Raw genomic sequence first — 14,863 nt, forward strand, 5'->3', positions numbered from 1 at the left:
CATACTATTTAAGTGACTCTTTTTATTTTTCAAAGCAGGCAGAACAGAGAGTTGCTCATGTGTGTGTTAAACACACAGAGTGCAATGCCACCACATAAGCAAATTTCTATTTGGAATTGTGTTTTTGTGAAGTGCAAGGGTCTATTTTTTGTTTAAAGTTAACCCCTTTAATCACAACCCAGGATAGGGTAACTTCCCTCAGAATTTGGGGTCTTCCCAGGGGGAAAATATTACCCTAAATTTGCTCATTTAGGGGTAGCCAAGGAGAAGATGCTGGAGGAGAGACATCACTGATTTAAAAATGAAACCTACACTATGGATGGGGGTGAGAAGGTGTTTAGTGGGCATAACTCTGTCCCTAAAACTTATCTTAGGGATCTTTTTACTCCTTGCCAACCTAGAGGCTTGGAAATCTTTCCCGATTCCTGAAGAGCGGCTTTGTTCCCATTTCCCGCAGATCCCTGAAAGTGACTCAATACATCACATGAGCCACTCCCAGATGCGGCCAGAGCTGCCCCCTCTGCCTGCTTCTGCTAATGAGGAACCATCTGCGCTCTACCAGGTATGTTCACTGGGCTGCTGCTATTCTACTGATATTAGTGGGAGACAAACAGCTAGGCTTGACGAGTGGGATCAATGGCTTTGGTCACTTCTGCCACCAGAAAAGGCTATGGTAGTGTGGGGAGAAAGAGCTATCTAGTAGTACAAAGGTGAGTTAGGATCCAGCCTTCTCACTTCCCTGCTGTATTATTGAGACTTTCTGAACTTCTGCATCTTCGGTTGTGAAAAATATAAGGATGATTATTTCTACTTTACAGCCATGTCCATAAAGAATAAAGACAATAGAAGTAAATCGCCTGATGCACAAACATACTGCTTATTGAAAGCCAGCTTTTGTCCTTGACATCAGAAATCATGCTCATGGTGGTTGGAGAAGTGCAATTGGTGAACATCCAGGAAGCATATGGCTGAGTTTGCAGGAAGTAGAAACAGCGTAGGGCATGCAGGACTCTCTTGAGTCTCCATGTGAGTGGAACTTAAGCTCCTCCAAGAGATGTCCTTCACCTCGTCATACTCTGCATTTCTTTCCTTGTAGACCATCATGTCGCACAGCTTTTATCCCCCCTTGATGCAACGTACATCGTGGACCCTGGCTGCACCCTTCAAAGAGCAGCACCACTACCGTGGACCCAGCGACTCCATTGCCAACAACTACTCCTTGATGGCCCAGGACCTGAAGCTGAAGGACCTGCTGAAGGTTTACCAGCCAGTCACTATCAATGTCCCCAGGGAAAGGACCAGAAAGGGGCTGCCATTAGGTAATTGTAGCAGTGTGCCATACCAGATCCAAATGGGGCTTTGCAGTGAGATTTTTAGTCGTGGGTGCTAGTTCTGGCTCCATTGCTTGCTGAAGCTAACCTTGGATAACCTCATAGGGTCTCAGTCTTTTCATCTATGAAATGGGAATGATTGTAATATCTAGCATTACATTTACTGTATGCCGTGTCCCTTACATTTACCACACGCCGAACACTTTTCTGCGTACTTGTGTTATTGAATCCTGAATAACAAATTATTCCCAAAACTTAATGGTTTAAAACAACCACCACTTATTATCTCATAGTTTCTATGGATCAAGAATCTGAGCATGGCTTAACCGAATAGTTCTGCCTCAGAGTCTCTCACAAACATGCAATCAAGGTGTCAGCTAGCCCCACAGTCCTCTAAGGGCACTTAGAGAAGGATCCTCTCCCAAGCTCATTCATTTCCTCAGGTTTTTGCTGGCTGTTGGTCATAGACATCAGTTTCCTGCCACATGGGTCTTTCCATAGGGCAGTTCACATTATGGCTTCTGGCTTCCCTCATAGGGAACAGGGGAGAGAGCAAGAGACAGAAGAGAGCCAAAAAAACAGAAACCACACTCTTTTTGGAATTTAATTTTGGAAGTGACAGCCTATCACTTTTGCTGTATTCTGTTTGTTAGAAGTGAGTCACCAGGTCTAGCCTGCACGCACAGGGATTGCACAAGGCCATGATGCCAGGAGGTGGGGATCATTGGGGGCCATCTTGGAAGCTGTTTACCACAGTACTTTATATGTATTAATTTATTTAATCCTGCTGGGCACACACAAGTCTGCTTATCCTTCAGTAATTTTTGTTACATGTGTGTTGGAGCCTCTCAGTCTGCCCTCTGTCTCAAACTCATTTTCATATTTTTCATTTTTCTCTCTGTGCTGGGTCTGGGTAAGTTCCTCAGATGTATCTTCTGATTCACTAATTTGCTCAACTGTGTTGAGCCTTGAGTTTATCATGTCTAATGAACTTTTTTTACTTTCATGACAAAATCTTTTCATTTTCAGATTTTCTTTTTTTTTTAATTAAAAAAGTTTTTTTAGGGGCGCCTGGGTGGCTCAGTCGGTTAAGCGTCCGACTTCAGCTCAGGTCACAATCTCGCTGTCCGCGAGTTCGAGCCCCGCGTCGGGCTCTGGGCTGATGGCTCAGAGCCTGGAGCCTGCTTCCGATTCTGTGTCTCCCTCTCTCTCTGCCCCTCCCCCGTTCACGCTGTGTCTCTCTCTGTCTCAAAAATAAATGAACGTTAAAAAAAAAAGTTTTTTTAAGTTCATTTATGTTAGAGAGTGTGGGTGCAAGCACAGGAAGGGCAGAGACAGAGAAAGAAAGAGAATCGCAAGCAGGCTTTGTATGCTGTCAATGTGGAGCCCTGCTCGGGGCTTGATCCTATGAACCATGAGACAATGACCTGAGCTGAAATCAAGAGTCAGATGCTTAATCAACTGAACCACACAAGTGCCCCTCATTTTCAGATTTTCTAATTGATTCTACCTGCCAATTTGTCATTTTACTCTTATAGGCTTAGCTCTTTCAATATTCCTGGGAAGATCTTAAACATTTATTTTGGAGCAATGTTTGATTGCTGTATTATTTTTACTTTGCAGAATTATCCCTTGCTTGTTGAGTCAATTAACTGTCTTTCTTACTATTGGTTTTTCTCATATGGTCTGGTCTGGGATTTTAATTTGCAGGCTTCTGTTGAGAGTTTTTTCCCTTCTTGTGACTTGCTTCCCCCCCCCACCATTGTTTTTATTGAGGTATGATTTACATACAATAAGATGCATAGGTCTCAAGTGTTCAGTTCAGTGAGCATTGACCATTGTTTATACCATGTAGCCACCACCCAAACAGGATATAGGGCATTTCCATCCCTAGAGAAAGCTCTGTTGTGCTTATTTCCAGTGAGTTCTCTTCCCTACCCAAAACCATCCCACTCTAGGGTAGTTGCTTTCTGATTTATGTCACCATAGATTAATTTTGATTGTTTTCACTTAGAAATGTAATCAGTGTACCTTTTTGACACATACTTCTTAATCTAACGTTTTTATTCTTATGCCTTCATCTGGCCTCTTAGGACCCCAAATTAGTACCAGACCTTATATTGGTGGCTTGGGACTCCCATGCTAGGTGATATTTGGAGATCTTGTAGATGTGGTCACTGAGGCTGCGTGAAACTTGGCCTCCTTATTATTGGGCTGTCTCTGTTATCTCTGGCCAACATAAGAATTGAGGATCCCTGTGCTTTATCTGCATGACAGTGCTGTCTTCATGGATAGGACAGCCTTGCTTCAGTCCTGGCTTTGTGCTGTGAACCTAGATCATTTATTTATTTTGAGAGAGAGAGCATGAGCAGGATGAGGAGCAGAGAGAGATGGAGAGAGAGGACCCCAAGCAGGCTCTGTGCTGCCAGCTCGGAGCCTGACGTGGGTCATGAGGTGGGGCTTGATCTCATGAACTGTGAGATCGTGACCTGAGCCAAAATCAAGAGTCAGACACTTAACCAACTGAACCACCCAGGAGCCTCTCAAAATGTCAATTTAATATTATGTCTTCGACACTTCTCTGTTACTTGTTAATTCCTTTAGGCTGGAGACTTAAGTAACAGTATCTAGTTAAAGCTTTATAATCTAGTTTTATATCAACTATTGAATTCATTTGTAGTTACCTTGTATTGTGCATGATACTGGTTTTTCTATTTGTGATAATCATATGTTTCCTTTAAAATAAATATGCCAAGTGTCAAAGTCTTCACCTACTTAGAAATATTAAACAGTAATTTCCAACGTTTAGAAAATAGGGCATACAGGATTAGGGAGTGAATCGAGTAGGACTGATATTAATACTTGACAATTGTATGGGTGAATAGAAGGTATGTGCATTCCCATTTCACAGTTGGGGAAACTGAGGCCTGGAGTGATGAAGTCACTGCCTCAGAGTCACACAGGTGATTAGTGGTGCATGTAGAACCAGGCGGCCCATCTCCTGCCTTATCCCCATTGCACCGAGTCTACTCCCCTTAGTATGCTCTGGGACTGTCCTGTGGACAGAGGATGACCCTAATGTGTTTCTTCTCCACTCTTCTAGCAACTAACTGCTCATCAGAACCCAACAAGAAGAAAAGAAAGTTCTCCTCTAGAGACAAAGAGAATCCCACCAGGTAAGTATCCCTGTGGGTGCAGGAGATTGTAGGACACCTGGCTGAACTGAAGAAGGCTGTGGTCTCATTAACCATGCTCTGCTTCTTGACTTCAAAGCATTCCCAGACTCCAAGTAACTCATGTGTTTTTCCACCAGTGCTCTTAACTCAATTTTTTAAAATGTTTATTTACTTTTGAGAGAGAGAGACAGAGAGAGAGACAGAACACAAGCAGGAGAGGGGCAGAGACAGAGACACAGAATCCGAAGCAGGCTCCAGGCTCTGAACTGTCAACACAGCCTAATGTGGGTCTCGAACTCATGAACCATGAGATCATGATCAAAGCTGAAGTCGGTTACTCAACCCACTGAGCCACCCACGCGCTCTCTTTTAACCCAGTTTTTTAAGGCTCTAAATAAAACTAAAGTAACCAACTGAGCAGAGGCACCTGAGTGGCTCATTGGTTGCCAACTCTTGTTTTCAGCTCAGGTCATGATCCCAGGATCCTGGAATTGAGCCCTGCATCAGGCTCTGTGCTGAGCATGGAGCCTGCTGAAGATTCTCTCACTCTCTCCCTCTACCCATCTCCCGAACTCTCTCTCTCTCTCTCTCTCTAAAATAAAAAAAGGAGGGGTGCCTGGGTGGCTCAGTCGGTTGAGCATCTGACTTTGGCCCAGGTCATGATCTTGCGCTTCATGGGTTTGAGCTCTGGCATCAAGCTCTGTGCTGGAGCCTTGGAGCTTGCTTCAGATTCTGTCTCTCACTCTCTCTCTGCCCGCCCGCCACCCCACCACTTGCACTTTGTCTCTCTCTTTGTCTCAAAAAGGAATAAACATTAAAAAAAATTTTAAGTAAAAAATGAAAATAAAAAAAAATAAATTTACCACCTGAGCAAAACCAATGCTAGCATACCTATGGATGTTCCATGGTTAGAGGCTGTCACTGCAGTGCACATCCATACTGTTAGATGACACAGAGGAGAGGGGTTTCCATTGCAGAACGACACTCAGCAGCTTGGAGACAGTAGGCCTGACACAGAGCACCTCTGCAGAGAACCAAAGATGTGTCTACTTTTCAGGACCAAGCTGGCCCACAATATCTCAGCCTTATCATCCATAAAGAAGGAGGCAGTGACATCTTTGACCCTGCCAGGAAGCAGACCAATGAGTCCAGAAGAACAGATTGGTGTGATGTTACAGCAGGAGATGGAAATAGAAGGTAAAGAAACCCAACCATCTGAATCAGACTTAGAGGTATGTTCTTGTTGCTTCCTTTCTCTCAGTTTGCTAAGAATTATTCTTGACAGCTCAGGGATTCTAAACTCAGGGAGAATAGCAGAACCACCCAGGGAATGTTTTAAAAATATCAAAGTCCAGACCCCATGACAGACTACTGAATAAGGGTATGTGTGTATTTGTGTGTGTGTGTGTGTGTGTGTGTGTGTGTGAATTGTTTTAGTAGGTCTTAGAAACCTTTGAGTCCTTATAGAACATAGGTTGTGGGACACCTAGGTTGCTCAGTCAGTTAAGCATTTGACTCTTGATTTAGTTCAGGTCATGATCTCATGAACCATGAGATCAGGCCCCACGTTGGGGTCTCCACTGACAGCAGGGAGCCTGCTTAGGATTCTTTCCCTCCCTCCGTTTCTGCCCCCCATGCTCTCTCTCTGTCTCTCAAAATAAATAAATAAACTTAAAAAAAAAAAAACAACCAATGGTTGCAAAATGGTGACCCATAAGCTAGGGTTGCAAAATTTTGAAAAATGAAACAAAAAACAGGACACCCAGTTAAATTGGAATTTCAGATATACAATAAATAATTTTAAAAATTATACTAAAATACTAAAAGTATAAGTATATCCCAATGCATCCTGTATTTGGAAGTTTCTTCTCTATAAGCAGCTTCCATTAAGGTTGGAGGAAGGTGAGCTCAGCCTCTTCTGACTACAGACAGTTGTCACAAAAGCTCAAAACTGATTTCCTACACTTTGTGCTTCTCACCCATCTTAAAGTATTTGTTTCTAGAGCTATTCAGCCATCTGGCAGCTTAGAGCCCTAAACGAACAAAACTTCCTGAAATCAACCAGATCACATTGGCCATTTAAAAAAAAATTTTTTTAATGTTTATTTATTTTTGAGAGAGACAGAGACAGAATGCGAGTGGGCTAGGGGCAGAGAGAGAGGGAGACACAGAATCCGAAGCAGGCTCCAGGCTCCAATCTGTCAGCACAGAGCCCCACGTGGGGCTCAAACTCACGAGCTGTGAGATCATGACCTGAGCCAAAGTTGTACGCTCAACTGACTGAGCCACCCAGGCGCCACCACATTGGCTATTTTTGTTTGTGTGTTTGTATTGCTTTCCTAAACTCAGAAGCCCATGGTTTGATCAGAACTATTGTAAGTTTCACTTGGACTTGGGGAATTTCCCCTTACTGGCCGCTACAAGCCACAGGATCAAAGTCCTTTGTAGACCACCATTGTTGTTGAGGACGGTGAATTATCTGGTCCATTTGAGGAGCTCATTAATTATGTTCTTAAAGTTCACTGATGGGCTGCCTCTGTCCTGGCCTCAGTAGTCGTTCCACTGTTCCTCTCTGCATGGCTTTTGACAAGTCCTTCCTTATAACCCACTGAAATTTCTGGCTCTGGGTCAGTCCTCCAGAGTCATGGAAAAATTTGCCCACCATCACACTGCAGAGAGTGTGTGGTGATGGTCCCAGAAAACCCGATTGTAGCAAGTGAAGGGTGGAGATGGGTGCTGTGTGAACAGGGCCCCTTGGAGGCTGATGGGTGTGGGCAGGTGGGCACAGTTAACCAATCACTATCATTGTATTGCTGGTGGTTTGTTTATGGAAGAGATACTATTACTATTTGACCAATGGCATCCGAAAAGATATGATTGCCCCTGAGGAGGATGAAGTGATGTTTCGGATTTCAAAGCTGATTTCTAACACACTGCTGACAAGTCCCTTCCTGGCACCCCTGATGATCATCCTGGTGAAGGAGAAGGAAAATGACTACTATAGTAGCATCATGAAAAGCATTGGTAAGGTTGGGTATAAGTGGTTCAAGGGGCTCCCATGTGGAGGGCACTGTCTTTATCAGTCCACCTTCTGGTTCCTCCTTTTCATTCAGATGCTCTCCCCCCATCACTAAGGTCTACACTAGCACTTCCTGTACTTTGATGGGCACCCACATAACCTGGGAATCTTATAAAAAATGCAGATTCCGGGGGGCGCCTGAGTGGCTCAGTTGGTTAAGCATCCAATTTCAGCTCAGGTCATGATCTCACAGTTTGTGAGTTCAAGCCCTACATCAGGCTCTATGCTGACAGCTCATAGCCTGGAGCCTACTTTGGATTCTGTGTCTCCAGCTCTCTCTGCCCCTCCCCCGCTTGCACTTGCTCGTGCGCTCGGTCTCTCTCTCTCTCTCTCTCTCTCTCTCTCTCTCTCTCAAAAAGCAGATTCCGATTCGGTAGATCTGGGGTAGGGCCCGAGAGTCTGCATTTCTAACAAGCTACCAGGAGATATGGATGCTTGCTCACCTCTGGGCAACACTAGGACTAGCAAGGGTTTACCTAAGTTTTAAAATCTAGCTCAAGACCTGCCTCTTAAGTACTTTTAGCTCTCTGCACCCCACAGTGGTCCCTCCACCCTCTGCATGCACAGCACTTCTTATCTCTACTTTTAACTCACCCTACTTTGGACCATCTCTGGGCCATTATTTTTCCTCTGTCATTTCACACTGGCATTATCTTTTCATTTCTCGTGGGTCTTGGCTCCCTTATTAGACTGTCAGTTCTTTGACCGTGAAGGACATATTATTGATCCTAGCTCCCCTTCATTCCTTAGGCCCATGTCTTATACACACAGTAGGTCATTGGGAAATATTTAATGATGGTGAGTAATGTGAGAAATACATCGAAGGGGCATAATGATATTAGTTCCTCATCTTTCTATTTTCTCTGGCCAATAGCTGTGTTTACCAAGTTATCTAGTTATTTTTAATTTCCTAATTAACTTTCTAATGGTGTCAGGGTAATGGCTCCTTGTCCACTCTAGGGTAGAACCAAACTCATAAGGTTGAACCTGTAAAAGTCTTTTAAATTCCAGCCTCAATGTACTTCTGCAGTCTTATCACCTTAAACTCGACCACTTGCATCTGATATTTCAGCTACAAAATAACTCCCAGATCCTGCAGCATGTTTTACAAAAGTCATAGAACTGCATTTCATTATATGCTGTTACTTCTTTGGTTCTTCCAAAGGACGTTATATGTTCTTTCCTTCCTATCCTGTCTGCAAATGCCTACTCATTATTCACATTCCAGCTCAAATGTCCCTTCCTCTGTGAACCTTTTACCAATCTTTCTTTCCTTAGTGTGTAAAATATTTGGTTTCTGAATTTCCAATTCTAAGTATATGGTATCATCTGTTATGTTGATTTTTTTGTGTATGGCTATTTAGGTGTGAGAAATCAATTAATGATGAATGAGGTATCATCAAATAGTAGCTCCTTGTCATGCATGATGCTAGATATCCTAATAGGTCTCAACCCCAGGTTCTAAGCTCCAGACTGTGAAGTTACACTCCTCCTTCTCCCTGAAATATCTTCAGAAAGAAAACAAACCAACAGAGAGGAGCTTCCCCAATTTAGTTATACCCAGGGGATTATCAACATAATGGGTATTATCAGTGTAACCGGTCAGAGGCTCATTTACATTCTAAATGCTGCAGCTCAGAGCACAGAGTGTTCCAGGGCCTGCCTTACTAACAAAGTATTTGTTCTGCTGGTTATAGTTGATTACATCCTCATGGACCCAATAGAGAGAAAAAGACTCTTCATTGAGAATATTCCCCGTATGTTTCCTCAAAGAGTGATCCGGGCGCCTGTGCCCTGGCACAGTGTCTACAGGAATGCCAAGAAGTGGAACGAGGAACATCTGCACACAGTGAACCCCATGATGCTCAGCCTGAAAGAACTGTGGTTTACAGAGTAAGAATTTCCTCCCTTCCCTTTTCTTCCCTTTCTTTCTTGTTTACACACATAAGAGACTACCTATGCTGGGCACAGTTAGGGTAGCCCAGCCCTTAAGAGGAAATGATGAAAATCCTGGACCAAAAGTGCATATGAACTGTAAATGACAGCTCTCTGTGCACAGTGAAGGTACTCTTCTTTGCATGACACCCAGTGCCAGTCTCTAAGCCCTGGTGCGTACCAGTAAAGAGCACAGACTTGGAGCCAGCCTGCTAAGGGCTATATCTTCACTCTGCGGCTTCCTAGGTAACATGGGTATGTTACATCATCTGTCTGGGTCTTGCTTTCCTGATCTCTAAATTAGGGACAGTAAGAGTTCCTGCTTCATTGGGCTGGTAGGAGGAATGAATAACTTAATACATGCAAAGTACTCAGAACAGTGCCCGACCCATTAAGTGTGAATGAGCCATTAACTCTGCGAGGGCATGTACCACACTGAATTACAACTGTGTGTTTGCTAGTTTGTCTTTTCTCTAGCCTACGAGATGTATGGGAGATTGGGTCTTATTCCTTAGGTAACTCATTACCCGCACAGGGATGGCAAACAGTGGTCTGTTATGTTCATCAGTGGAGCGCCTGGGGAGCTCAGTCAGTTAAGTGTCTGACCCTTGATTTCAGCTCAAGACATAAACTCATGTTCATGAGTTCAAGCCCTGCATCGGGCTCTGTGCTAACAGTGGGAAACCTGCTTGGAATTCTCTCTGTGCCCCTTCCTAGCTGGCGTGCTGTCTCTCTCTCTCTTTCAAAATAAATAAATAAAGTTAAAAAAAAAATTTGTTCATCAGTGACTGAATTGGCCATAGGAAGTGGAGGAGTTTAGAGGATGCAAGAATCCCTTTTCTGTCATTTTTCTAAATTGAGATATAATCCACATACCATAAAATTCACCCCTCTTAAGTGCACAGTACGGTAGTTTTCAATGCACTCACACATTTGTACAACCCAGAAAGAAATGCAATATCCATTAGCAGTCACTCCTTCATCCCCCTTCCGCTCAGCCCTTGGCAACCACTAACCTGATTTCTGTCTCTACAGATTTAACCTATCCTGGACATTTCATGTAGATGGAATCACACCATATGTGACCTTTTGTGTCTAGTTGCTTTTTGCTCAGCATCAGGTTTTCAAGGTTCATCCACCACTGAAGCATGTATCAGTGTTTCATTCCATTCTGTGACTGAATATTATTCCATTGAAAGGCTACACCCTGTTGAGTTTATCCATTCATCAGCTGTGGAGAAAGACTGTCATTTTGGGGGAGTCCATCAAGGGAGGTGCCAATCCTGGTGGGAACATGAGGCCAACAGATTTCACTGAAAGGTCAGGCTGATGACATGATGAGCTGCCATCATCTGAGTTCTTTATTAGAAAAATTAGAGGCTGGGGCATCTGGGTGGCTCAGTTGGTTGAGTGTCTGACTCTTGATCTTGCCTCAGGTCTTGATCTTAGGGTTGTGAGTTTGAGCCCTCTGTTAGGCTCCACGCTGGGTATGAAGCCTACTTAAAAAATGAAAAGTAGAGAGCCAGGAGGCTCAGTCAGGCAAGTGTCCGATTCCTGATTTCAGCTCAGGTCATGATCTTAGGTCACATAGGGCTCTGCGCTGACAGTGTGAAGCCTGCTTAGGATTCTCTCTCTGCCTCTCCCCGGCTGTCAACACCCCCCCCCCCCCCCCGTTTCTCTCTCTCTCTCTCGCTCTCTCAAAATAAATAAAATAAACTTTAAAAAATAAAAGAAAAATTGAAGGTAAATATGCTTACTTAATTTTGATTGGCTAAACTTGCCAGTAGCTCAAATATTTTATTTTGGGGAGGCTCTGTAGCTTTGAGTGTCTTCAGTCTTTAAGGGAGGCTTGTTACCTGGAGAACTTCCTTGTTTATCACATTCTTTGTTTTACTTATATTTTAAAAGGGAATGGAAAGGGAAGTCAAGCTAGCATGGAGCCCACCAATGTTAAATAAGCACATTCCCTTCTTTGGACTGTATTCAGTTTTCTAAGTCATTGGAGGTGCCACTCAGGAGTCTGAAAAGAAACAGTCATTTTCTAATGAGGCAGAAGCATATAGGGTAATAATTTATAGTATGGGCTCCAAAACTACACTGCCTACATTCTGATTCTCTCTGTTAATAACAAACAGTGTGATTTGGGGGAACTTAATCTCTCTAGGACTCTATTTTTTTATATGTGAAGTGAGAATAATAACAGTTACCTCATGGGTTGTTTGATGAATTGCTTAGAACGGTTTTGGCATATAGCTGTTCAATAAATGAAGGTGCTGCTTTAATTATAAGCATGTTTATGGCCTCAAAAAATAACCTAGAAATTAACAAAAAAGGTCAGTCTTAGGGATGGTAAATTGCTAAATGCTCAAAGCCAAAAAGATGTACATGTGCATTTAATTTGATCGTGTAGTGAAGATGGCAAATTATTGAACCCATAGCTTCTGAAAAGAAAGAATTCTTACCGCCTGCTTTTAGGGGTTTCCTAAAGATTACGTAGGCAACAAAAAGACAAAGCCATTTAGAAGCTCTTTGTCAGCTGAACCAAAAAAAAAAAAAAAATCAACAATGAGAAAGATTTGTTAAGGAAATGATGCAGACTGCTCTTCTTTATGGCCTGCGTGATTAATTTTAAAAATTCTAAGGAGTCACCTAGTGGTTGGCAAAGGGTAAAGGACCTGGGGGCTCAAATAGGGTTGTGGTCTAAAAAGCCATTGTCGGAAGTTTGTTAGAACTGAATTAAAGATAAGTAGCATAATTACCAAGTGGTGACAAGGGCCATACTCAGGTTGAATATCAAAGGTGTGGTGAGGGAGGTCTCAGATTCTGTCCTCCCCTAACAGTGCTTTGTGACTGGCCAGACAAGATGGGGACCAAGTTCACCACCTACACCAAGGAGGAATAGGGATTAGGAATAGGAATAGGGTAGGCTGTGGGATTTAAGAAAGGTGAGAAAAGTGCCCAAGAGGTCATTACAGTGGATAATGAAAATGAGAAGCAAGACATGAGATGAGCTAAGAAAGTGAGCAAAGGTCTAATTGAGGAAGTGAAAGGCAGTGATTATTTAAAAGAATGAGTTATAGGGGTGCCTGGATGGCTCAGTCGGTTGAGCGTCTAACTGCAGCTCAGGTCACGATCTCACGGTCAGTGAGTTTCGAGCCCCACGTCGGGCTCTATGCTGACAGCTCAGAGCCTGGAGCCTGCTTCAGATTCTGTGTCTCCCTCTTTCTCTGCCCTTCCCCACTCATCCTCTGTTTCTCTGTCAAAAATAAATAAACATTAAAAAAAATCAAAAGAGTGATTTATAAATGAATGGAATAGATATCAGGAAGAGATATGGTGTCCCTGTGAGCTAAAAGAGGCCTTGGGGAATGTGGTAAAGGGCAACACATCCATTGATCTGAGAGAAATAGGAGAAGATAAGAGCCTCACAGGAGAAGGTGGAAGGAGATTCGTGTATTCATTCAACAAATATTGGGTGCCTGCATTGTGTGAGGGACTGTGCCAAGGTATGCTGTGCATGTCTTGGTGAGTCTGCCAGCCATCAGGGGTAGTAGGTCTGAAGGGTTTTTTTTTGTTTGTTTAGACCAAAGCAGTCCTCCAAGTTGTCCTGAGTAGCTTATCGGGGGCCACGTTGAGGATTAGATGGAACCCACTTGATCATGAAGGTGGTGCTTTGCTTGACCTGTCTTCTCTGTCTTTGCTGTTGTAAAGAACTTTGATTTGTCCATTTGATATCCCAGTTCCCAGGCAGGCAAATAACCAGGTTGTTGCCAAAACCCCACTCCTCAGATGGGTTATTTGGAGCAGGACAGACAGGAAGGCTCAGCAAACACCTATTCAGTTGGCTCAGCTATCTACTCTTTGCAAGGTTCTTGTGGACTGTCTACCCCTCCTCAGACTTTCATATTTTTCAAATATAAATGGTTTTACTCTCATTGAAAAGTGAGGATGGGGCACCTGGGTGCCTCAGTTGTTTAAATGTCTGACTCTTGATTTCGGCTCAGGTCCTGATCTCACAGTTCGTGAGTTTGAGCCCCACATCAGGCTTTGCACTGAGCACGGAACCTGCTTGGGATTCTCTCTCTCCCTCTCTCTTCCCCTTCTCTACTCACTCGCACTTGCACTCTCTCTCTCTCTCTCTCCCTCCCAAAATAAACAAACAAAAAGATAAGAAAAGTGAGGATGTGTGCCCTTTGAACCCATCCTCCAGAATTCATTATTGTCTTCTCAGCCCAGGACGGTTCTCCCTCTCTTTTGGCAGATTTAAAGACCTCAGGTTTGTTCGAACAGCAGAATTACTGGCAGGAAGATTGCCTTTGCAGCCTCATGAGTACTGGGATGTGATCCAGAAACACTGCATGGAAGCACGCCAAATTCTTCTCAACAAGTCAGTATCTGGCCTCAGAATGGGACCTCGTCACAACATCATAAACTCTCAGGAGGGAAAACTGGTTCCCAGCCTGGAGGTTGCACAGTTTGCTGACTTCTCACTGACATCTTTCTCTGTCCCTTTCCTTCTACATTCCATCCCACCAGTATTTGTGTCTCCCCAGGTCCATGCTTCAACCCTCATTCCTGTTCTCCCTCTGCCTTTTTGAAACTCTCATTACCATTCTTTGTTGGGCTACCACTTCCTTACCTTCCCTCTGAAATCTGTGAGTTCTTGCTAAGTTACATGACTTGAGTTTGAATAACTTGTGTTCAGGTGGCCCAGATAAACAGCTGCAAGATTCCAGGGTTAGAGAGTTTTCAGTCACTTAGACTATTCCTTTTCCCTTTGCAAATGCATGCAGGATGATGTCCACAGCTAGAGAAACCCCCTTATGTAAAATGATGGTGGTAATACCTACCAGTGGGTTTTTATTATCAGAGAAAATGTATATGCCATAGCACGTAGTAGCTGCTTGATAAATATCATAATTATTGTCTTTACAACTCTGGCTGTTACTAGTACTTCTCTGATTGTTAGAGTAGCACCTTCCTAGCAATCATAAAAGAGATATGATAGGATGAAAAGGCCAGTGGTTCCCACTGGGAATTAAAAATTGGGGGAAGTAGGAAGAAAGAACAATGAGACATCCATTTTTTCTTTTTCTTTTCTTATTTTCACTCTCAACTTCTGAGCAACTATCACCACACTGGAGTTTCTCTTAAGTTTTCTTCTTTTTCTCCTCTTCCTCACTTTCCCCCTATAAAGTCTGAATCAGAGGCCAGGCATTTGCCAGGGAGAGAAGTTGGACAGAACATTCCATTTCTTTATGCCCCTTCACCCCAATCTCTGATTATAGTGAAGAAACTAGAGACTCTTTGAGCAGGACATGCCACCAGCATCCCTTGTGCCT

General features: G+C 43.4%; 1 protein-coding gene across 6 annotated transcripts in view; it reads left to right on the forward strand.

Moving 5' to 3' along the window:
- DNAH3 (dynein axonemal heavy chain 3) overlaps nt 1-14,863 on the forward strand; it is a 169,477-nt gene that overhangs the window by 9,491 nt on the left and 145,123 nt on the right. For 5 of the 6 annotated variants that reach the window (XM_045048191.1, XM_019820825.3, XM_045048190.1 and 2 more), the window contains 7 exons: nt 458-562; nt 1,097-1,319; nt 4,435-4,507; nt 5,565-5,739; nt 7,342-7,531; nt 9,284-9,479; nt 13,783-13,908. In XM_045048191.1, coding sequence (XP_044904126.1) covers nt 485-562; nt 1,097-1,319; nt 4,435-4,507; nt 5,565-5,739; nt 7,342-7,531; nt 9,284-9,479; nt 13,783-13,908 — 1,061 coding nt within the window. In that variant the 5' untranslated portion in view covers nt 458-484. Of the gene's footprint in view, nt 1-457; nt 563-1,096; nt 1,320-4,434; nt 4,508-5,564; nt 5,740-7,341; nt 7,532-9,283; nt 9,480-13,782; nt 13,909-14,863 lie in introns of those variants that run through there. The other variant, XM_045048193.1, reaches the window with a different exon arrangement.

The sequence above is a fragment of the Felis catus genome, chromosome E3, assembly GCF_018350175.1.
Source record: "Felis catus isolate Fca126 chromosome E3, F.catus_Fca126_mat1.0, whole genome shotgun sequence".
NCBI classification, from domain to species: Eukaryota; Metazoa; Chordata; class Mammalia; order Carnivora; family Felidae; genus Felis; species Felis catus.